The 22,866-nt window shown below is 37.4% G+C and overlaps 4 protein-coding genes across 5 annotated transcripts; 2 read left to right on the top strand and 2 right to left on the bottom strand.

The window, feature by feature from the left end:
* Positions 1 to 23: 23 nt before the first annotated feature.
* On the bottom strand, positions 24 to 1,559 carry LOC126375057 (40S ribosomal protein S25). Its single transcript, XM_050021900.1, has 4 exons — positions 1,500 to 1,559; positions 1,050 to 1,142; positions 608 to 791; positions 24 to 138 (listed from the first exon to the last, which is right to left on the bottom strand). The coding sequence occupies exons 1-4, from the start codon at positions 1,557 to 1,559 to the stop codon at positions 59 to 61; spliced, it is 417 nt and encodes a 138-aa protein (XP_049877857.1). The 3' UTR covers positions 24 to 58.
* LOC126375017 (uncharacterized) lies at positions 1,541 to 8,493 on the top strand. The gene is made up of 10 exons (XM_050021853.1): positions 1,541 to 2,777; positions 2,947 to 3,054; positions 3,212 to 3,345; positions 3,612 to 4,104; positions 4,210 to 4,377; positions 4,857 to 5,003; positions 5,523 to 5,681; positions 6,072 to 6,234; positions 6,468 to 6,607; positions 7,453 to 8,493. Exons 1-10 carry the CDS (start codon positions 1,667 to 1,669, stop codon positions 7,590 to 7,592), a joined length of 2,763 nt encoding a protein of 920 aa, XP_049877810.1. The 5' UTR covers positions 1,541 to 1,666; the 3' UTR covers positions 7,593 to 8,493.
* A 1,188-nt stretch (positions 8,494 to 9,681) lies between these two features.
* On the top strand, positions 9,682 to 15,218 carry LOC126375188 (photoreceptor outer segment membrane glycoprotein 2-like). The gene is made up of 6 exons (XM_050022053.1): positions 9,682 to 10,000; positions 11,175 to 11,331; positions 12,156 to 12,330; positions 13,038 to 13,158; positions 13,735 to 13,842; positions 14,849 to 15,218. Exons 1-6 carry the CDS (start codon positions 9,791 to 9,793, stop codon positions 15,134 to 15,136), a joined length of 1,059 nt encoding a protein of 352 aa, XP_049878010.1. The 5' UTR covers positions 9,682 to 9,790; the 3' UTR covers positions 15,137 to 15,218.
* A 603-nt stretch (positions 15,219 to 15,821) lies between these two features.
* Positions 15,822 to 22,550, bottom strand: LOC126375175 (isopentenyl-diphosphate Delta-isomerase 1). Of its 2 annotated transcripts, none has more exons than XM_050022043.1 (6): positions 22,493 to 22,550; positions 21,289 to 21,414; positions 20,566 to 20,751; positions 19,776 to 19,904; positions 19,125 to 19,300; positions 15,822 to 17,589 (listed from the first exon to the last, which is right to left on the bottom strand). In XM_050022043.1, the coding sequence occupies exons 2-6, from the start codon at positions 21,412 to 21,414 to the stop codon at positions 17,442 to 17,444; spliced, it is 765 nt and encodes a 254-aa protein (XP_049878000.1). In that variant the 5' UTR covers positions 22,493 to 22,550; the 3' UTR covers positions 15,822 to 17,441. The 2 variants fall into 2 exon arrangements, with proteins under 2 accessions (XP_049878000.1, XP_049877999.1); XM_050022042.1 differs by having other exon boundaries at positions 22,382 to 22,537.
* Between the last annotated feature and the right edge of the window lie 316 nt (positions 22,551 to 22,866).

The raw sequence follows: 22,866 nt of genomic DNA, 5'->3' as shown, positions 1-22,866 counted from the left end.
GTAATTATAAGAAAACTGCAGTATTTTGTGATTTTTTTTATTTTAACTTATCCATAACTTAAGCAACTGGGTCATCGCCCTTTGTCGCTCTTGTGTAGATCACCTGTCCGTGGTGTTGGACGACTTGCTTAATTAGACCTAGAACAATTTATACACAGATTAGAAAAAGCATAAAACATTAAAATGCTGGTTGTAATGGTTATGTAAATCAGACTCAATATATCAGTTTTAAACCGTCATGGTCCATCCAGAGAAAATGATCATCATATTAAAGTTCTATTCCATTTGAGATCCACTTTGTTCAAATTAAATACTTAATTGTACAGAAATTAATTTCAATAATCAGACATAAGACATGAATACAGTAAAACTTGCAATTTCTTTCCTGGAAATAAACATTTACTAGACTTGGATGTGGGATGGTGCAACAAGAAATATGTTACTTTGTTATACTCTAGCAAGAAATGTTTTTGGTTCCTGCTGGTCTATATTACAAAGAATACAATTCTCTTTTGAGTTGAGACTGTTACCTATTACAGTTTTACTAAAAGTAGAAAGCACACTTAAACTATTCTTTTAGTATCTTAAAGAGACAAATGCAACAAACCTTTTTCCCTGAGCTCGATGAGTGCCCTCCTGGCGAGGGAGCCTCTGACCTTTAGTCTCTCAGAAACTACAGCGGGGGTGATCAGCTTGTACTGTGGCACTTCCTTGTACAGCTTCTCATAGGTGGCCTTGTCGAACAACACCTGGTTGTTCAACTTGTCACGGACTTTTCCTTTGGACCACTTCTGCAATGGAAAACATGTAGGAACTCGTTAGTATTATGCGGGATATGCTAGGGTATAAGATTAGTATGGAGATGCCATCATACTCAATATATCAGTGTTTGTACTCTCATGTTGTCAAGCTAAAATGTTTAATCATATGTTAAGTTAAACGTATATAATTCAGTAAATTGTTAAAACTTATTAGATATTAGTATCCCTATTCCGAATTGAATCTGACATGTTCACATAACCTCACTTCACTCGTCACAAGTTGCTCACCTTCTTCTTGGCTTTGCCGCCACCAGACCCCTCCTTCTTCTTTTGGGTTTTCTGCGGCTGCTTGGCCGAAGTCTTCGTGTCCTTCTTGGGCGGCTAAAATAACAGAATTCATCGTTGAAAACAAGCATCGCCACGAGGTTCGCAGCTAAACAAGTGTTTAACACTCTTTAATCGCGGTCTAAGGCTATTTTTAAATAGAACTTATATTTATTGATGTGATTTTAATGCTTAACACTAGAAATTAAAAGGTATTAACACTTTTATAAATTATTTTCGTAAAATTATCACGCCTGCACTGAATACTCACCATTTTGGAAACCGGAAAGAAAGATGGAGGATGGTTTGGTTGTCTATGGTCCTACGATAACATTGACATTTTGGGCTAGTGATTCCAAAATTCCGATTAGGATAAAAATACGTTTCAAAATCGGTAATTCCATTGAAACGAACCCATGAAACGAACGGACTCCTTGATACAGCTTGAGTTTGACGTTTGTTTGTTATTATCATTGTTATCAGAATTTGAAGAGAGTTTCTTGTGTTATTTTTGTTCTAAAAGCATTATTTATGTAATTTTTAGTTGTGACTTGTGATTCTTATTTTTTATTTTGGAGATTATGAAAAGAGAAAATACTACAAAATTATGGGTGATAAAATTTTGTTTGAAGGTTATCTATCCAAAGTACAATACTTCTACATTCCTGGTATTTCTTGCGATAAAGTACAGGATTTATCATAAGCAGCTATTATCTTTGAAGGCCATGGATACGTTTGTCGTCAAAGCTGCCCCGTATCATGTAGTTCAGCATGTTGTTAAGCAACATTTGGATGAGAATTTGTCTGTTTTATTACATAAATGTTTGATAATATCCAGGGAGCAATACATACAGCTGTGTGCAGAGAACTTATTCTACATTGACAATGGTGTCTTATGGCTTGCCATGAAAATTACTCCTGATGTTAAAAGAAGGCAGAAACACAGGGAAAACAATTTGAAAGAAAACGGTTTATTACGATTCAACCTTGGATTTATGACTTCTGAAATACATAAAAAGTTGTGGACGGATAATAGGTCCAAGAGTCTGGATAATATTCGAATAGTTCCTGTAGTGGGATCAAAATTAGTACCTGAAAATATTGCTTACACAAGTGAGAATGAATTATGTAGTATTGCATCTTCGTATAACTTAGAAGACTCCTGTGAAGTAGTGGTATCTTTTCACCCTGTACCATCAATAGAGAAATCACCAAAAATAGCTGCAGCTGCTGAAGTGTGCTTAATTGTGAATGAATATGACTTATCCAATGATTTTGTTAAGGAAGTATTGAACAACCACTTTGATGAACCGAAACTTGTGAGTTTAAATGACATATTTAGCATAGAATTGACACCAACAATTACTGGGAAATACCATTTTAAGTATTTAGACTTAGTTGAAGGTGCTGGGAGATTGTACTTTAAGTGCAATAAAGTTACAAGTGATATTGAAAGTAAAGATTCAAAGATAAATGATGAAAAGATACTGCAGTCATACTTCATAGTGCGAGGAGTAACACAGCTGACTTTGGGGGAGAACATTCATACATTGAAGCCTAGAGACGAATACTTCAAGCCCCAGGAGAGTGAGAGTAAAAACCTGGGATTTTTGTCTCTCTGTCCCACTGGGCTGAGACACATGTTTGAGCAGATGCAAGAGACTATTGCTCCATTTTTGACTGGAGACATAAGTAAGAACACCATAACAAAGTAATTTAAATCAACAGTTAAAAAATATCATATAAATACTTGCTAGTATAGCCGGCTGGCTGGCTGGTTGATATTTTTGTTGTTGAGTATACCTAATTAATTTGCCATAATGTATTGAATCCATGTTAAGAAAGAATGTCTTTATTACAGATGAGTTGTCTTCTGTCATGACCAGCCCAATAATACCAATGTTGTTACTGACTGGATACACAGGTTCTGGCAGACACCTGCTGGTTAAGACATTGGCCAAGTACAATGGTAAATACAGAGAAAATATTCAATCCTTAAGAGCAATAAAAGATTTTTAAATTCACTCACATTCAATCACTAAATCTTGTAAATTTTGCTATGTTCTATCTTGTGCAATCTGGCATTTAAAATTGATAAATAAAACATATGTATTCTTATATTTTAGGAATGAATTGTTTACAAATCGACTGCAATTCATTGCAAAGCTCAACAGCAAAACAGACTGAAAGCAAAATAAATTCCATGGTACAGAAAGCTAAAGCTGCTGCACCTGTTATAGTTCTCTTAGATAATTTTGAGGTAAGTGTGGGTATTTATTAATAAAATATGGCACTATTCACAAACCCATGTATGGATAGGGCAGTCAAACATCCCTAAGCTGGCATCCACATTATCAGCTGCAACTGTCCTCACAGTCTGAGTTAACTGGTCATATACATGTAAGCATGCAGGTTTTTTGACATTGCTTTTCTGTCATCATTATAACGGCCATGTACATGAGTCTGAAAGTATATTGTAGGTTTTATTACCAGGCAAGGTTACTATGTATACATCAATGTTTCCAGGTATTTGCAGTGGACCCAGAAAACAATGAAGACTGTAGAGTGATGGAATACTTTATGAATACAATAACAGACTTGTATCAAAATTACACGAAGCATCCAATCATATTCATAGCTGTGACAGAAAGAGTAGATTTGAAGCCAAACATTCTGAGAATGTTCTTAGAAAAGTTCCATATATCCAGGGCTAACATACAGCAAAGACATGAAATGCTGCAATGGTTTGCTTCTGTAATGCAATTAAACATTGACAATCAAACCACTGACTGTTCTATGAATACTTTAGATCAAAACTTAGACAATTTAAGCAAAAATACAAAAGACGTCCTGCAAAGAGTGGCAGCCAAGACTGAAACATTTTGCTATGGTGATTTAGACACCTTAGTACATTTTGCAATGCGAGAATCGTATCTGAAACAACATAATAGTTATAATCAGTTGCCTACAGACCCTAATTTGCATTTAGTTCAGGAAGAAGACTTCAATTCGGCTTTAGGTAACTATTTATCTATGTAATTAAATATTATTATATATTCCCATTGCATTACTTTAAAAGCAGCCCAATTTTACACTATATATTATAGCTACGTAATTCTTTCAGAGTCCATAAGAAGTCTTCAAAGTCAACACTTGGATGCGCCGAAAATACCAAAAGTATATTGGGAAGATATTGGAGGTTTGGAACAACTGAAGAAAGAGCTATTGAAAACGATAGAATTTCCTATAAAGTACCCTCATTTGTTCAAGAATTCCAGTTTAAAAAGATCAGGTAAACACTTGCTCACTGGTAACTTTACTGTGCAATGCTGCTTTATTGTTCAGAAAAATTCTGGTCACATACATTAGGTATCACTTTCTAATATCTGTTCGGTATCACATTGATGTTAGAATTTACTACTTATACGCAAATATCCGAATAATACTACCGTTTTTGCTTTTTGATTCTGTATGTTTATTTTCTTGTAATACTGTATTTTTGTATTTGTGGCTACTTGACAATCTAGTCCAATGAGATACTTTTTACAAAACGCCAAAAAACTAAGTTTTCTATGGAGTTTGTATGGAAATACTGACCTGTGACGTCATCAATAAAAGCGGTCAAACGTGGTACTCATTGTCACTTAATCCATAAATAAAATTCAAAAATAAGTCGAAAAGTAAGATTGATTTTTACCATCTTAGAAATATACATTTCTAGATTAGTATTTATTTTTGACGCAGTCAAATATCCTACTGAGCTCTTTCCAGGTATTCTATTGTACGGCCCTCCAGGCTGTGGTAAGACCCTGGTAGCCAAGGCGGTGAGCACTGAGCTCAACGTTAGTTTTCTCAGCGTGAAGGGACCCGAGCTGCTCAACATGTACATTGGGCAGTCTGAAGAGAACGTCAGAAAAGGTAAACTATTGTTAGCTGTAACTTTATATAGCAAACGAACAGGCAAACAAGTCCCCCTAATAAAATAAAACGTTAGGGCGCTGACCGTACTTTATTTTATTTGTTCTCCTATCGTATGGATTTTGAGGTGGAGTACCAACCTCATCAACCATGGTGTCAAAGTTACTATTGAGCCGCCAAAGGCCCCTGACACGGCTCATGTAACGACAACTCACTTACATCAGTAAGTAGTAACCGGGACCAACGGCTTAATGTGCCTTCCAAATCATCTTACTTTCTGACAATCAGGTGATCAGCCTGTAATAACCAAACTAGGGATCACAAAGTAATTTTTGTGGTATATCTCCACCGGGAATCGAATTATTTATTAGCCTCAGTTTTTATATAAAATATTAGGTAGTTATAAAAGATAGCTGGTAACATTTATTTAGGTGTCTGTGTGCCTATTGGTAAAGGCCTGCGACCGTACTTACTAATAATAATACGAAATATTGACAATAACATCTTATTATTTCCTAGTGTTCGAGTCAGCCCGAGCGTCATCCCCTTGCATAGTGTTTCTGGACGAGTTAGATGCGCTGGCGCCGAGACGCGGCGCGGCGGGAGACTCGGGCGGCGCCAGCGATCGCGTAGTCAGCCAGCTGCTGGCAGAGGTCGACGGGGTCGCGGGAGGGGAAGGTACTCAGGACACTCCGGATACTTCTTACAACACACACCTCGTTTTACACAGACACTACATATTAACGTTACTTTTGTTTCCCTAGGCACTACTGCTTTTATCGTACACGCGCATGTGTGTGACGTCATACACCCATATGACACTTTATGACAAGTTACCACAGACCTTCAACTGTTTAAAATCTTCTTTTAAAAAAATTGCAACGATACTCCTTATAACGTAGCATTATTAGAATAACAGCAAGACAGAGATATAGCACACCACTTGGCGCGACAGAGATGTGATATAATAATATGTCTCTTTCACACTAACGCTATACAGATTAGTACAAGAGGCGAGAGATACCTCACTCTAATTACGTCATAAAGGGTATGTCTATCTACATGTAGACGCAGACACATCGAGCTTCGTGTTCATAATGGGCGCGACCAACCGCCCCGACCTGCTGGAGCAGTCTCTGCTGCGGCCCGGTCGGCTGGACAAACTGATCTACGTCGGCCCATACTGCGGACAGCAGCAGAAAACCAGTGTACTGCGAGCGCTGTGTAGGAGGTAATAAAAATCATTAAAACTACATAAATCTTTTTCTAAAATTTCAAAATTACTTTGCAAAGTAAATTAAAAACATTGGTCGTGGGCTACGAATAAATAATAAAGTCGTGGGTAATTTGTTTTTTGCGAAATGGCAACGTAGGGATGACGTCATCTGGGCTAACCTTGAAAAGTTAGCTGTCACTTTTGAGCATAACTGGTTTTCTTACAGTAAATGTTGCGTGGTATTTCAGCTACAAGTTGCGGCCGGAAGTGGACTTGGAGCAGGTGTCGGCGGCGCTGCCGGAGCGCGTGACGGGCGCCGACCTGCTGCAGGTGGTGGGCACGGCGCGCGCCGCCGCCGTCCGCGGGCTCGTGGCTCGGCTGCACGCAGGTACACCGATATGGGGGCTGAAAAGGCTACGGTCACGAGCATTAATATGTATACACTTTGGTACCATGTCACATTAACTTTTTTGACAAATTGAACTGTAAGTCTCACTAAATGTCAAATATGTTAGTGCGACAGAGTCCTAAAGTGGGTACATTATATTGCTCATGACTATATACACATACATACATAAGATCAGGCCCATTTTCCGTTGGGGTAGGCAGAGACCACGGAATTCCTCTTACTACGATCCTGAGACACCAATTTCGCTTCTTCCACTCTCATCAAAGAAAAAGGCCCCATCGAAGCCATTCATCTAAAAAGCAATATTGCTATTTGACATTTAAATTTAGAAGATATAACAAATTTCAAATAGCAATATTGCTTTTTTAGATGAATTGCTTCGATGTCGCCTTTTTGACCACCCTTAAGTGGACTTCATGAAAGACTGGGCACCCTCAGGGCTGTCGACTTAAATTTTGTACTGGGTGAGAGAACTCAGCGCTTCCCTTTTGTGCGGCCTAGTTAATGTAACCCACAATAACATCCTCCTTTAATATAGGATAATAATTATAAATATAACTAACATACATACATACATAAACTCACGCCCGTAATCCCTAATGGGGTGGGCAGAGCCACAAGTAATCAAAGACAACTTGCAGCCACTGTAAATATAACTAAATTAAAATAAAATAACATTCGCATATTTTTTGTAAATATCTTGTCATTAGAAAAAATTACAATTATAAAAATAAGCAGATGACATTACAAAAAGGAAAATAAAATTATATAAAATAGGTTTTGTTCATCGAACAATAAGGCTCTATGGACTGTTTTGTTGTCAGGTGCGGTAAAGGAGAGCGAGCTGAGCCCGGATTCCGTTATCCTGGGGGTGTCCGAGATGTATCGCGGAGTGGAGTCATTCAAACCTTCTGTCACCGACGAGGAGCTCGCGTACTACGAGTCCTTGCAGACACAAATATAATGTACTTGAAATACTACTATAAAGAAAACATCACGCCTGTATCCCCGAAGGGGTAGGCGGAGGTATATTATATATCCAATCCTCGCCAGCTATGTTTAAATACCATGTAATAGGGTGCGAGCCTACTGCCATTAACCGGGCACAAATCCTGGAAACCATGTGATTCTATGATCCCAACCATGGGTTTCCATCGCGAACATTAGGAAAATTGTTCTAAAAAAATTCAATAGATGTCGCTAAGAGTACCGATTTGTAATTAAAGTTTCTGTAAAAGCCAATAATAGATAATTAGGCACTAGAAAAATGTTTTATAATTGAAAAGTTGTACTCTTACCAAAAGTCAATCAGTTAAGCGCGCGGTTGTTTTATGCGAAAAACGCTGCGCTACACGCAATGCGATTAACGCACACATAATTTTGTATCAGGTAATAACTGCGCTTGCCGCTGCGTCAACCGCGTATAACAATGATTTGTAATTATATTACCTGATTTGAAATGACTTTTTACTTTTTTGACTTATTGTAGATTTGCCGCAGATGGCATTAACTACTTGGCCGGAGCATAAAACAACCGCGCGCTTAAATATTATACGATCTGTGTCCCAACATAAATTTAAGCTCATGAAGTCAATTTGAGTGGTTTAGAGCCCGTGTCGCGATTCGAACCCGTGACACTACGATGTGATGTGATAAGTAACGCGTTCTCCGCTGGACTATCAAGGATTTACAATTTACAACAGATTTCAGATAAAAATGGAAAAACAAACTTGACATATGTATAGAAACGAAGACATGAAAAGGTGTTGAAATTGTGCTATGTTTTATACATTAATAAGGTGATAGCTAGTCCTGTTTATTACTGTTAGTGTTACTTATAAGGAATAAATGTTATGGTTACCGTACTGGTTATGTGTTTTTATATTTTGCAATGAGGCTACACGGTCTCAGCGCGAAAAAAGTCTTAGTCTATGGTTGAGATTGATCTATAGTCCGGCAATCTCGTGCGCGACCCTCCTGCGGGGCGACAGACGGTGGCGGGGACGGGGTAGCTAAGATGTCAGCGGGTAGCAGGTGGTGTAGCGGGGAAGGGAAACGCGTGCATCTGCGCGTCAAGTACGGCAGTCTCGGCCGCGCAGCCGAAGCGGCAACACGTGCTTGATAATCTGTACTACTTTGAGGGCGACGCACACGAGATTAATATCTGAGGATGAGTAAGGCGATCTCAAGACAACTTAAGGATGTTGTACATAAATAATTAATGAGCAAAACACGGAGAAATCAAAGAGAAGTGACGAAGAATATCAAACGGGGAGTGAAAATGAAAGCGATATGGAAATTGATTTATAATAAAACAATCTATTAATATTTTAGTTTTCCTAATAATTAGTCCTCAAGCATAATAATAAAAATAAAATAAAATAGTTCTATCTTTTTATTCACTCCTACATATTATATTACGTCACAAGTAAGTACAACTTATTGCAAGATTTATCCTGGCATACTTCTCTACGTGTGCAGCCGTGTTCTAGAATGTCAAAAGGATGACGCGCTACCCCGTCCCCGCCACCGTCTGTCGCCCCGCAGGAGGGTCGCGCACGAGATTGCCGGACTATAGCGTATGATTAGAATGACAGCTGGACAGAAATATAGTACATCGCTTAGTGCGAAAGAGACGAGAGATACGTTACTATAGGCTAATTGACAACCTAGTCAAATGAGATACTTTTTGCGAAACGTCAAAACTAAAATGTGTTGATATGGAAATACGGACGGAAATACTGTCCTGTGACGTCATCAATAAAAGAGATCAAACGTCGTACTTATTGTTACGTAATTCATAAATAGAATTCGAAAATTAGTCGATAAGTAAAATCAGATTGGTTTTTGACCATATTAGACTGGCTTCTATTTCTAGATTAGTATTTATAATTTATCTTTGACCCAGTCAAATACCCTATTAACGTGCTACAAAGTAGATTTTATTTTTAACCATAATACTTAACGATATCTTCACTTTCTCTTTGTCATTTTCAAAGTCATTATATTGACGGTAAACGAGTAAATAATCGCTGAACACTAGTACTCAAAGCAAATCTTCGAACCTTTGAAAACTTAGTTACTAGATGAATTAAATTCACATTTTATCGCGTGATAGTTTACTATCACTCATTTTGTGTGTGTAGTGATACGTCCCTCAAAATGTACCTAACTTGGCCGTCGTTCAACAACATCCGCATGTTACTCATGGCGTTCATGCCCGTGGTCATATTCTACATGATCTGGCTGGTGAACACATCCGAGGCCATCCGCAGTGAAGAGGGCACGTTATTGGACCTCGTGTGCTGGCCCGACGGCAATGCTATCCCGGTTATAATCGCCTGCGGGTCCATCATTGCTGTTGTTATAGAGGTACGGCGCCCACACGCTCACCCATAGGTACTGTAGTGTATTGGTCTCAATATAATTATATAAATAAATATCGGCTCGTTGCCACACACTACGTCTTCACTCCACCCCCGTACATACCCGTACAGTTTACTTTTTCATTGTGGCCACCGCGTAGTGCATTGCCCGAGACGACAGAATATATATGTGAATCGATTATATCGATTCAAGTATTTTATAATATATTACATATGCCTGCAGTGGGACACTGAGTGTTACTAATAATAATAATAATAATTACATATTTATTTATGTATTTAATTATACCTACGTGTATTAATAAGATGTGTTTATGTACTTATGTAAACACTACAGGTACCCTTACGTTGAAAACATAAAAGCGCATTTTGTAGAAAATCGGATAACATAACAAATACTTTATTGCACAAACAGGAAAATACAAAATAGAATGAGTACAATAGGCGGCCTTATTGGTAAATAGCAATCTCTTCCAGGGAACCTCGGATGTGAGTTTTATTAACAAAACCTCGCAATAGATACGTTGGTTACCATCCAGCCCGAATTCGAATTATATCCAAGGTCTTGGACTAATACGAGCACAAGAGCGGATCCTGCTTTTATGTCGGGGGGAGTCACCAGGTCGCAAACAGGCTATAAAATGTAAGGGATAAAATTGAAGTGGCCACCTACGACCCAACCTGTCGCTGGGGGTCACGACCCCCCATGACCAAACCCCCCCTGGATCAGCCTTTGTAGGAGCAGCGCATACTATTTATGTAGGTATATTATCGGCGCACTTCAATTCCAATACCAAACCAGTAGATCCGGGTGTGCTATTACGAACAGGTATCACAGGCATAGGTCTCTCAGAGGTTCCTAACATCCACTGCAAACCCATTTAGCATAAATAAATCTTGGTTATCAGCAAAGGTTTCATTAGAAAATACTAAGTAACATTTTAGTAATGTCAGAAATTGTTTAATTAGTACAACAATAATGAACAACTTTTTAAACCTACACAATCTGTGTTAGTTTGGAAAACTTTGACAAAGTATTTTATTATTTAAGTAAGTAGGTAAGTAAAATCTTTATTTGCTATACAAAATAAACGGTAAACATAAAATATTTAGGATAACCTGCTGTGTTTTACGATTTAATATTAAACATTTGTTTTCAGTTATACGGGCTGTATCAGTTGTTCAAAGCAGGATTGTCTAAAAGAGAATATAACGTGACAAATGGTCTGTTTTACTACATCTGGGCGCTCATTATTATGATCATAATATTCCTTGCGATAATGTTTTATTCTGGCCTCCAGTCGACGATTATAAGAGGTATGTTTTCATGGCCTCAACGTCTTCCGTCATTGGTCTCACACCACACACCACAGAATAAATTATAAATGTTTATTATTTTTATTCTTGGTTTTCTATTTTCATTGTGTATAATTTTAAGTTGTTGTTGTAGTGCCTTTAACGGGTTCCTGTTTGTACTTTCCTCTATTTTTAAGACCTCTGTAAAAACATCAGGAATGCAAAAAAAAAAACTTAAAAATCTTAAATCTTATCTTGAATCTTATCTTAAATAATTTTCGATGTAACGTCTAAGTATGTTGGTCTGGCGCTACTGGGAGCAGAAAACAACTTTCCCCTGGCATTTACTAAAACCCGACAAAGAGATCCTAAGACTTCTAAAATGATGAACCATTATGATAACATGGTCTCTTCTTTTGTGTGGGTTGTGAGGTCAATTAAATGAAATCAGGGATTATGGGCATGATAAGAGTGACTGAATACTTATCTCTCGTCTCTTTCGTACTAAGGTGTACACTGTTAGTGCGAAAGAGACATACCTATCCCTGGTCTCTTGGCGATGATCTGTCCTGCTGTCATTCTATCTATGATGTATGTACTTACCTATAATGTTGATACATATCGAAATAGTGATTAAATAGATGATTATTATTTCCCTACCCACGTTAAGCCGTTGGTCGCGGTTACTACTTACTGATGTAAGTAAGTAGTCGTTACATGAGCCATGTCAGGGGCCTTTGGCGGCTCAATAGTAACCCTGACACCAGGGTTGATGAGGTTGGTACTCCACCCCACAACACACCATAGAAATTTATTATCCCTAAAACCCCAATACGTATTTCCAGCTAAAATAAAAGGCGGGATAACAAAAGCTATGCTCCGCTACGCAAGCCACTTGCCGTCCAAGGTGGCCATCGACCGCCTGCAGACCAGGTTCCATTGCTGCGGCCGCGTCAACTACCAGGAGTGGTTCTACATACGCTGGTACACGACAGGGAACAGCGTCGACTTCAGCACGCTGTTAGTAGTACCTTAGGGTTTGTTGCCGGCCAAGTAGTTAAATATGCGGAAAATATATCATTATCATCAATTTAAGAGCCACGCTCTTGTCGGTGCAGCATTTTCCATGCTACTGTTTTAGGGAAAAATAGGGCAGTGGTTTCCCTCTTGCCTTCCACCCCGCAGTACTTTGTTTGACGCAAGTGGGATGGCGCGATGAGTAGTCTATTACAAATATATAAGTCACGGTAAAAAAAAAAATAAGATCCATATACGGGTCATGCTTGACGGACTAGCTCCATACGTCTGTGACCCATACATGGGTCACTAAGAAACGACCACGTACGCACTAATGGCGGGTGCTCCACTTAGATCCCCGGTAACTTAGCAAAGGTTTGTATTACTTACAGTAAATATGTTTGATGAATGCTACTGTCCACCTGTGTAAAGCCTGAATTTACTGAATGTTTAGTAAATATATTAAAATAATCAAAAATATTTGTTTATTCAGCTTTATTAAGACACATTTATGTTTTTAACATTTTGGAAAATTAATGAAAATGTTTGTGATTTTATTAATTATTTTCCGTTCCATACTTTTGCGACGGAAAATTCCACTTGATGTCAACTCAGAATCATGGCCTGTATCATCTATCAAAGTTTTCGTCACTAACACCCTGTACGTGCTCCTAACATTGAGAAACTACTTATAGTAAGATACTTGATAGATCGAACCGCAAGTTCGTGGCTGACAACGTGCCATACAGCTGCTGCTCCATGGACGCGCTGTGTCCCTGCATCCACCACGGCATCACCAAGAAGGGCACTATCTACAAATACGACCCCAGCGTACGTTTCGAATTGTAATTGTACCCATATGACGTAAACAGGTAGGTACACCAATTTAATAGGATCTAGTACTATGGAGTATGTCCTTCCCTGTGAGAGTAGAAATTAAACTACTACCTACTACTACTGACTGCCATACAGGTATGAGCAAATAGTTTATACTTCAATTTTGCAATCCACACGTTAGGGCCTTATTCAAATCCTCTTTCTTCTATTCTGTGGTTGTGTACAATAAACCTTATAAGTTACAATATAATAGATAGGAAGTATTATTAAATTATACATTACATATTTACCTAATTATATGGTTCTCAGCAAAAAAATCGAAAAATACCTATCCGAATTTTTGTTCAACATAACAAAAGTAATCAAATTTTAAATTTGAATTTGGAACATTCATAGGTATTATTAATAATTAAACGACTTTTAATACTTATTGTAAATATTTTAGTCCTAATACTCGTATTAGGTAGGTAGGTAGTAGGTATCTATTCGTACTTTTCCTTACAAAACATAAACTTGCAAGGTGTTTCGATTTTTTTGAAGTAGGTACCTATCAATTTGCAAAACTTCTAGAAGGAGTTGACGATATGGCCCACGGGTTGCGAGGAGAAGCTTATCAACGAGATGATGTCGGTCTCCTGGCAGTTCAATGCTGTTATGGCGCTTATCATCTTCGCTATGGTACGCATCATCATCATCAGCCCATTAAAGTCCCCACTGCTGGGGCACGGGCCTTCCCTATGGATGGATAGGGAGATCGGGCCTTAAACCATCACGCGGACCCAGTGCGGATTGATGGTTATTAACGACTGCTAATGCAGCCGGGACCAACGGCTTAACGTGCCTTCCGAAGCACGGAGGAGCTCGAGATGAAAACTTTTTTTTGTGGTCACCCATCCTATGACCGGCCTTTGCGAACGCGTACCTAGATATAGTTAACCGGGGTGGGCTAATCCAGCAGGGCTAACATGCGCAACGTGATAAAATTATCGATCGATTCAATAAATTTTGTCGAAATGGATAAGCTTTTGTTTTTTCCCTAACATGCGTGCCATGTATTTTGTTCGTATTTGGGTTCACATATTAGCACCAACCGATAAAATGACCGTGACAATCGTTTCATACATGCACGCCGGTTCAGAGTAGATTGTAATGAACCTTTTCTAAGAACATCTCCATCATTCGTTGGGTATTTAACTAAAATTTAATGTAAACATTCAATAAATTTCCCCTCCATAGATATATTTTTGAGAGTCCTATTTTCAAAGATGGACGTATATTTCGTGCATAGGGCAACCAAAACTTGCTACAAACTTTAAATAAGATACTATAAGTAAACCAAACTAATATACTATACTAGCTAGCAAAATTTTGTCGGGTTTTAAGAACCTTGTAGGGCTGGCACGATCACTATGAGGTTTTTACAAATTTTAGAACCCTGTCGCCCTTATCTATTTGGCAAATTGAATCCAAAGTTACAAAATACCATGGGAAAGGGTTCTTAATTTTACAGTCATGCATGAGCACTAAGTAATAAATATGTGTATATGTTGGTACCGTACCGTGTCTTCAAGACTATGTGTCTCACTAAATTAGGTATATATATCTTAGCAAGACAGGGTCCTAAAGATGACAATGACATTGTTGATAACTGTACTTCATAGTGTGACCGTGCTTTATTTTCCAGATAGTCCAAGTGATAGCGGTGAGGTACCTGCATACGGCATATAGAAACGGTCTTCACATTGGCAACCAGATCGTTTCGAACGCGTATCTCCTCCGCTCCCTCACAGACAAGGAGAAGAGAGCCCATGCCCAGATGAAGAAGAAGATGTTACGCAAGAAGAAACTGAAGCAGTCGCGGACGCTAGAGTGGGTGGCGGGGCGGTACCACCCGGGCAAGAGGGCCGCTACAACCTCGTCGGCTTCTGATATTAACAGCTCGGATGAACTGTTGAAACCTATCGACGAATGATAATTGAAGTCTCCATCAATTATAGAGAGGAGATACCTAAGTTCAGGAGGACGTGGTGCCAAAATGCTTGGTAACTGAAAGACTTGAAAAATAGAAGAACTAGAAATGAGTATGTGATTCGAAATCAGTTAAGAATTCGAATCACACACTCACACACAGGAATATACGCAAAGTATATCCCTCGCTACCCGTGCACCGACTGGTTTCGTCCACCGGTGGGTGTATGGGTAATTCCTGTTTACCCGTATGAAAAATAGGGTAGATTGGGAATGGGTAAAATGCTAATCTAACCTAGCTAGCTAACCAAAATGAATATCATTTTTCGTTTTGACTTATTTACGAATTTTATTTAAGAATGACGTACGATGTTTGACCAGGTTTGTTGATGACGTTATCGTTTTGTATTCTCATACACAACTCTCTTCTGGCACTATCTATTTAAATGAAACGCTTTGACGTTTCGAAAAAAGTATCTCATTTGACTAGGTTGTTATCTAGCCTATTGTACGGTCACGAGCATTAATATGTATACACTTTGGTACCATGTCACATTAATTTTTTTGACAAATTGAACTGTAAGTCTCACTAAATGTCAAATATGTTAGTGCGACAGAGTCCTAAAGTGGGTACATTATATTGCTCATGACTGTACAACCATGGGCATTTTATAGAAAAAATAATGACATTAGGTAGAAATCTGTATTAGAATTAGAAGCACCCGTTTTACATCGATTTTTTATAATACAAGGTAATCTATCCCCATAAAGATATCATATACAAATTATCAATCGTATAAACTTAGGTGGCCATAGACTAGACTATCTACAATAATGCACTTTTGATTATAATATAATAACGAATTCTACTTATACATAATAAAAAGCAATAATAGGTAATACAATACAATAAATATGCAATAAAATTAATCTTTTCCCGAACTAAAACCTACACTCTGTTGGAAAAAATACTGGCCACTAGATTTTAATATTATTCAATTATTTAATTTCGGAAATAAAATAAAAAAGTTATTTGAATATTTAGCTAGAATATTTATTTTTTTAAATGTCCGTATACACAACAGGACCCTTCGTCTGATTCGATCGACAACCAGAGTTTCACTTTCGTAATATTTAGTACCTTCCGAGTAGTGTAAGAAAAATAATAGTACCTTTACAGTTAAACAAAAAACTTGAATTAATTTCCAGCAGGACCCTCCGTGGTTTGAAGGTCTTCAGACCATTGGTGTATATCCCTGTATAGCGGTGCATTAGTACCTTCAGATTATCTTCGTTTTCTTTTAAAACAAATATTAGTTTATAAGAAATAAATCTACAAAATTTTTATACTGCCAGCAGGACCCTTTTTTGTTTTGGTGCTCTCAGTCTAGACAGTCATATTTCCTAGCAGCAATATATTAGTACTTTTCAAAAAAATATCGCTTCGTTAAAAAATGAGTAGTATAAAGTAATAGTAATAAGACTCTGATTCATTATCAGGGAAAATATTCTAAATAGCATAACGTTACTTCTATTCCCGGAGTTTACTTTACCTATTATTGTTTTATTTATGTGATGCAACCAATTAAATAAAAATTTAGTTTTCATGTTATTTTAGGTAGGTACGTAGTTTAATCGTCGAAGAACATATAATTCAATAATTTACAAAATTGAGGGTAGATGAAAAAAAATAACCGATTTCGTAGTGTCATATCGCATATTAGTAACAGAGGTTCATTTGTGCAGTTACGTATTGTCGTTCAGGTTATTTAAAATATTTTTGTGCTAATAATGGTTAGGTTTTTTTTAATTAAGCGATATTTTTTTGAAAAGTACTAATATACTGCTGCTAGGAAATATGAATGTCTGGACTGAAAGCACCAAAACAAAAAAGGGTCCTGCTGGCAGTATAAAAATTTTGTAGATTTATTTCTTATAAACTAATATTTGTTTTAAAAGAAAACGAAGATAATCTGAAGGTACTAATGCACCGCTATACAGGGATATACACCAATGGTCTGAAGACCTTCAAACCACGGAGGGTCCTGCTGGAAATTAATTCAAGTTTTTTGTTTAACTGTAAAGGTACTATTATTTTTCTTACACTACTCGGAAGGTACTAAATATTACGAAAGTGAAACTCTGGTTGTCGATCGAATCAGACGAAGGGTCCTGTTGTGTATACGGACATTTTTTTTAAGGATGAAAGATTTGGATTGATCCAAACCCAAAACGGTACAGCTACGAATACAATTAAAAAATAAGCAGCCAGTATTTGTTAAATTTCATTTTTAAAAGTAAAGTTGCATTTATTTGTCGTCTGTCTTAAACTTGTGTATCTTGTCTGGTTGAGCGAGTTCCTTGATGCGGTGAAGGTTGTCCCACCATAGCTTAAGCCGGTGTCTGCGTACCATGTTGAACCAGGGGGTGATTGGCCCCTCTAGGGTTGGGAGGAACCTATGACAATAGGGTACACGTATGTATATTTATCCTTACGGCATATTATTGTTCTTAACGTAACGGTCTCCGTGAACCAGTGGTTTGAGCGTGGGGCTCACGATCCGGAGCTCCCGGGTTCAAATCCCGATGGGGACATATCACAAAAATCACTTGATTGTCCGAAAGTAAGATGATCCGTGCTTCGAAAGGCACGTTAAGTTGTTCCCGGTTACTACTTACTGTTGTAAGTAAGTAGTTGTTACATGAGACCAGGGTTGATGGGATGGGTAATCCACCTCACAACCCACACGATAGAAGGAGATTATTGTCCTTTTCGTTTGTTAGTTTACAGCTGAAGAGAAGATAAGACATCTATTTTTGTTAATAATGGAATGACGAAAAGCATGTTACGTCAACAGCGTTCAATACCTTGCGACGGTATCTCCAACATAGTATGGACTTTGTACATACATACATACATAAACTCACGCCCGTAATCCCAAATGGGGTGGGCAGAGCCACAAGTAATCAAAGACAACTTGCAGCCACTGTTGATACGAAGTCCTAAGATGGATCCTTTGAACGAACCTTATGGTGATAAGGGATCAGCCTATCGCCCATAACATTAGTCCATCATGTTAGAGAAGGCTGAACGTATTCTATGTTTTTTATTTGCTCCCAGAACAGCATAGAAGCATGGACTTTGTATTTTATGCAAATGCTTTACTCGAACATTTTTATAATCTTCGGAGAGGAAAATATCTGGAAATTGCAATGCAACCCATTGCATTGATGGGGAGTATGCTGTTGCATGTTGTTCTGGTTGACGAAGGGGGAAGCTTAGCTGCGCATCCAAATAAATGACAACGCACGTAGATTCGTCGATTTAGTGAAAAAACTCCTTGATGCTCCACTCGCTTGGACTGTGAGTTCACGCGTGCGTACAAAACCAAGTTTAGAACTCTTGTATAAAAAACTAGCTTTTGCCCGCGACTTCGTCCGCGTGGCGTGTTATAAAAGAGAGATCTTTGTGTGTGTGGGAGTGCATATCAAATTTCAAGCATCTAACTTATGCAGTTTAGATTTTTTCATACATTTTTTTCTTCCCGCTAACTCCCATTTTTAAAAATACAGCCATAACTAAACTTTATATTTACTAAAGTATGCATGCATGCTAGATTGAAAACATCTATCTTACGCGGTTTCGATTTTTTCATACAAATGTTTTTTCCCGCTATCTCCCGTTTCCGTGGGAATTTTGCAATATCCTGTTGCAACTAACCTTTAAGTTAACTAAGGTATCTGCATGCCAAATTTCAAAACTCTAACTTAAGCGGTTTAGATTTTTCATACAAAAGGATTTTCCCGCTAATTCTCGTTCCCGTGGGAATTTCGGGAATTCCTTTCTTAGTGCACCTCTACGGTACCTAAGCTACGTCCCTTCCAAATTTCAAGTGCCTACGTTTAGCCGTTTAGGTTGTGCGTTGATATGTCAGTCAGTCAGTTTCTCCTTTTATATATTTAGATAAAGAATAAAAATGTGACAAACTTACGAGTTAAACTCATTCTTGGGCACGAAGCAGTACTCTGATATCTCGTCCGAGTTGGGCTTGATCTTGACGTCGGCCTGTAACACCAGGATGTGGTCCACCTCGTGCTCGCCCCACACGCCGTCGCCGGGGTCGTGGTAGTGGATCCGCGTCAGGAACGTGAACTGCTCCGGCTCCATCTGTAGGTCATCATCTCTTACTTATTCTGCGCGTAAGTTCTCGCACAATATAGAATTACGATTTGCTACGAGTTGGCATAGCAACATAATTTTATTTATTATAAACGGCATTTGGCAACGGCAATTTCGTTAAACAGGCTACCTTTTTCACACACATTTATGCTAAAATAAACACCATCTGCCTAATATGAGACCTACATATAGAGAAATAAGGTTAATTAAGACGAAATCTCGAATTGGTTTTGGAATTAGCGTAACTTCTGTTTCCCTTACATACCGAATTGCCGATCTATTTTATTAAGTATGAATGTCAAATTTTCCAACGAAAATCTTATATTTTTTTAGTAGATATGTACATTGTTGTAGTTTGCCAAGTAACTAAACTTAGCTTAACAAAACTACATGACTGCATGTGCGGATAGGTGCTGTGGCTGCGGCGCGATATACTTTAGGATGTAACTCTAAAGAAACATACCTGGTTCAAAGGTATTCCCAGTTCCAAGTTGAGCCTCCTCCTGGCTGCGGTGATGACATCCTCTTGTTGGTTGTCGATGAACAGCGGGTGGCTGCAGCACGCATTTGTGTAGTAGTCCGGGTATGTCACCTGGAAGGAAAGTGTAGTTAGTTGTTGACTAGTTAACAGAGATTCCTCGCCTAGTCATAGGTGTACAACTCCACTCATAGGTGTCAGTTTTCTGTTTGTTTTCAATGTAGGGCACACCATTTATTGAAAGTAAAAAATCTATTTAAGTCTTATCCTACATTTGTATTGCTTATTATTATTTCGGAATATGGCATGGGTTAGAAGCGGTGCAATAAATTCCTGGAGAATTATGTTATCTGATGTCTTTAATGTTCCTTATTATAATAATAATGTTGAATAATAATGCATAATAATGTTCCTTATTATACACAAAATTGGTCATAATTATGATCATATTAAAAAGGCACCAAAAGTTGTATAACATGGCCTTTTGGAACTCTTCTTTAATCGTTAATACTTAGAAAAAAGAATAGTTATGAATAACATGAGTTCACGACTATATCCCAATTGGGGTAGATGAACTAAGTACCCACACGTCACCATGCTTTCTGTTAGACCAACGTGAGAGGTAGTGAGCCGTACAGCCGTGAAAACTGCACTTAAGATAAATTAACTCATTGGTGCGTGTCTGGTATCGGGGTTCGAACAGGTGCTTGTCATTTGAGCAAGCAGGGTACTACAGGACCACAGTCAAGTTGTTATAAATGAATGAATAAATTACCTTCTGGCTAGATCTCCTCTGCAGGAGCATATCCCCACGTTTGTTGAACAGGAAGACACTGAATGCTCTGTGCAGTGGAATGCTACCATCGGGGGCCACCTTGTGGCACTCCCTTTTAGTTGCTGTGCCAATGAATGTGTCCTTCTCATCCACTAACAGGCATATATCCCTATCTAGTGATTCAGCCTGAGAAAGATAATAATATATTAAAAAATCTACATAATTTGTAAATAAAAATTATTACTATATTTTTTCCTTATATGAAAGAATTAAGTAGCTATTTTAGGTCAATGTTAGGTTTGATCTAACCTAACTTAACTTGAACAGTCCGCTTACCTAAGCGGACCCTATGAAAAACGGAATAACGCTAGGGACATGATGCTGATGATGTTCACAAGTTATTGGGACATTAAATAAAGATGATTTTATATAGACTTTTGTATTGTACTAAACTTGCGTTTGAACAAATTTATCTTTGGAAATTGAATAAATGACTATGATTACATTTTTTTTATAAGAAATCTCAATTTCAAGTAATTACCGATTAAAAATATTAGAACTGAATTGTTATTTAACAATGAAGACTATATTGCTCTAACGCTAAACAAAAGTCTATGCACTCGATTTGTAGTTTAGTCAATCAAAGTTCTTATGGGAAGACACTTACTTCCTATACATAAGGAAAGTTTGGGAATAAAAATTAACTAAGTAAGGTGTAAATACCTGCACAGGATCCACTCCATCTTTTGTTTCAATGGCAGGTTCAGGATTAACAGTTTTTGATGACAGGAGACGGGTTTCCAACCGCAGTGTGCTCCATAGTGTCCTGCTGAGCCCCCGGACAAGCATCTTCAAACAATATACACCAAATGAAACTATTCCTGCTTGTTTCTCATTTCATATTGACAGTGAAGACAAACTTTTCTTTTGTGTAGAGATTTAAAAATAGGAATTCTATGGGACTGCTTAACACTACTTCAAGTACAATGGTAAAAATTTTCATAATAATATATAACAGATCTAAATGATTGCGGAGTCAAAGGTGGTGTACGTATAAGACTATTATTGTACTCAAGGCCTTTCTACATTGCAGGGGTTCTCAAACTTTGGAGATAATGAAAAATACATTTTATATTATGGAACCCATATCAAAATGATTACAAATCAAAGTCAATATAATTTAAATAAAAACAAAGACTTTTCTTAGAAAAGTGTTTTAACAGCCAAACACTTTAATTTTTGATGTGAAGAATGATTTTGTTTAACTATGATGTTATGTAGCAGCCAAAGTAAATAATTTCGCAGAATCCTGGTGGCTTTTCTACAGAACCCACTTTAGGAATTGCTGCTGAAGTATCTCTTTCAGATTTTCAACACAGTATTTTTAAATGATAAAATTGGTATGACAACAGATTTGTGAAAAGCTTGTCGTTATCTGTAGTATTTATATGCGCCATTAACGATAGCAATTAGAAATGGAATTTAGTGAATTTAAAAGTCATTATAATTATGAAGTCAATTTCTCTTAAATTGGGCGAAAAAGGAAGTTTATTTATGGCATGGTGTGCCACATACCTAGTTCTTAAATGTCCAACTTTCTCTTTATTACTTCAAAGATAAGACATATTATTCCGTAACAAACAGTTGTTTATACTTTGCAGTAACGTCGCACCATTGATTGATTACAGGATTAATGCATAATTATAATCATTTACACTATAAAATAGAAAATATGAGTGAATTTATTCTATTGTAATTGTTAAAACAAATTAATTTGTAACATATACATATAAAATCGAATTGAAAATTAATTTACCTTTATCTTCTTCCAAAAGTCTGAGACGAAGACAACTAGGTTTCCTTACTAAATAGCGCCTCTAAAATCACTATTTTAGTCGATAATAGTAGAATTGAGTTAATTTAATACCTATTTCACCGAATTCCAACCAACAGCTGCACCAAGAAACTTGTCATAACTGTCAAAAATATAAATGTCAATGTCAGATACAAGCCACGCAAAGAAAATAATTGTATACAGCCCATTCATAAATTGTACAAAAAATCTTTTACCGTTTGCATTATTTTTTAGTAATTTTACAAAGAAAAAAATATTTAGCCATTTTTAGATTTTCATTGTTATCTTTTGTTTCGTCTGACGTCTGCTAATACCTACTTGTCTCTTGCGCGAAACTTATAAAAGTTTATAAAGAAAAACTAGCTTGTGAAATGATATGATTTAAGGCCTTTCTGTTACTAAAACTTCAAACATCGGTCCCACTTTAATTACTTTTATTTGGTCTA

The sequence above is a fragment of the Pectinophora gossypiella genome, chromosome 18 (genome assembly GCF_024362695.1).
Source record: "Pectinophora gossypiella chromosome 18, ilPecGoss1.1, whole genome shotgun sequence".
In the NCBI taxonomy this organism is placed as follows: Eukaryota; Metazoa; Arthropoda; class Insecta; order Lepidoptera; family Gelechiidae; genus Pectinophora; species Pectinophora gossypiella.
Note: the sequence above shows the minus strand (reverse complement) of the source record. Positions and strands in the feature narration are given on the sequence as shown.

Coding starts and splice junctions, on each gene's coding strand:
- LOC126375057 (XM_050021900.1), bottom strand. CDS start 1,559: ATGATAATAACAAACAAACGTCAAACTCAAGCTGTATCAAGGAGTCCG. Junction 792..1,049: donor GCGGCAAAGCCAAGAAGAAG/GTGAGCAACTTG, acceptor TTTCCATTGCAG/AAGTGGTCCAAAGGAAAAGT. Junction 139..607: donor CATCGAGCTCAGGGAAAAAG/GTTTGTTGCATT, acceptor AAATTGTTCTAG/GTCTAATTAAGCAAGTCGTC.
- LOC126375017 (XM_050021853.1), top strand. CDS start 1,667: ATGAAAAGAGAAAATACTACAAAATTATGGGTGATAAAATTTTGTTTG. Junction 3,346..3,611: donor TTCTCTTAGATAATTTTGAG/GTAAGTGTGGGT, acceptor CAATGTTTCCAG/GTATTTGCAGTGGACCCAGA. Junction 5,004..5,522: donor TGAAGAGAACGTCAGAAAAG/GTAAACTATTGT, acceptor ATTATTTCCTAG/TGTTCGAGTCAGCCCGAGCG.
- LOC126375188 (XM_050022053.1), top strand. CDS start 9,791: ATGTACCTAACTTGGCCGTCGTTCAACAACATCCGCATGTTACTCATG. Junction 12,331..13,037: donor AGCGTCGACTTCAGCACGCT/GTTAGTAGTACC, acceptor GATACTTGATAG/ATCGAACCGCAAGTTCGTGG. Junction 13,159..13,734: donor TCTACAAATACGACCCCAGC/GTACGTTTCGAA, acceptor CAAAACTTCTAG/AAGGAGTTGACGATATGGCC.
- LOC126375175 (XM_050022043.1), bottom strand. CDS start 21,414: ATGCTTGTCCGGGGGCTCAGCAGGACACTATGGAGCACACTGCGGTTG. Junction 19,301..19,775: donor TGGGAATACCTTTGAACCAG/GTATGTTTCTTT, acceptor GATGACCTACAG/ATGGAGCCGGAGCAGTTCAC. Junction 17,590..19,124: donor CCCAAGAATGAGTTTAACTC/GTAAGTTTGTCA, acceptor CTATTGTCATAG/GTTCCTCCCAACCCTAGAGG.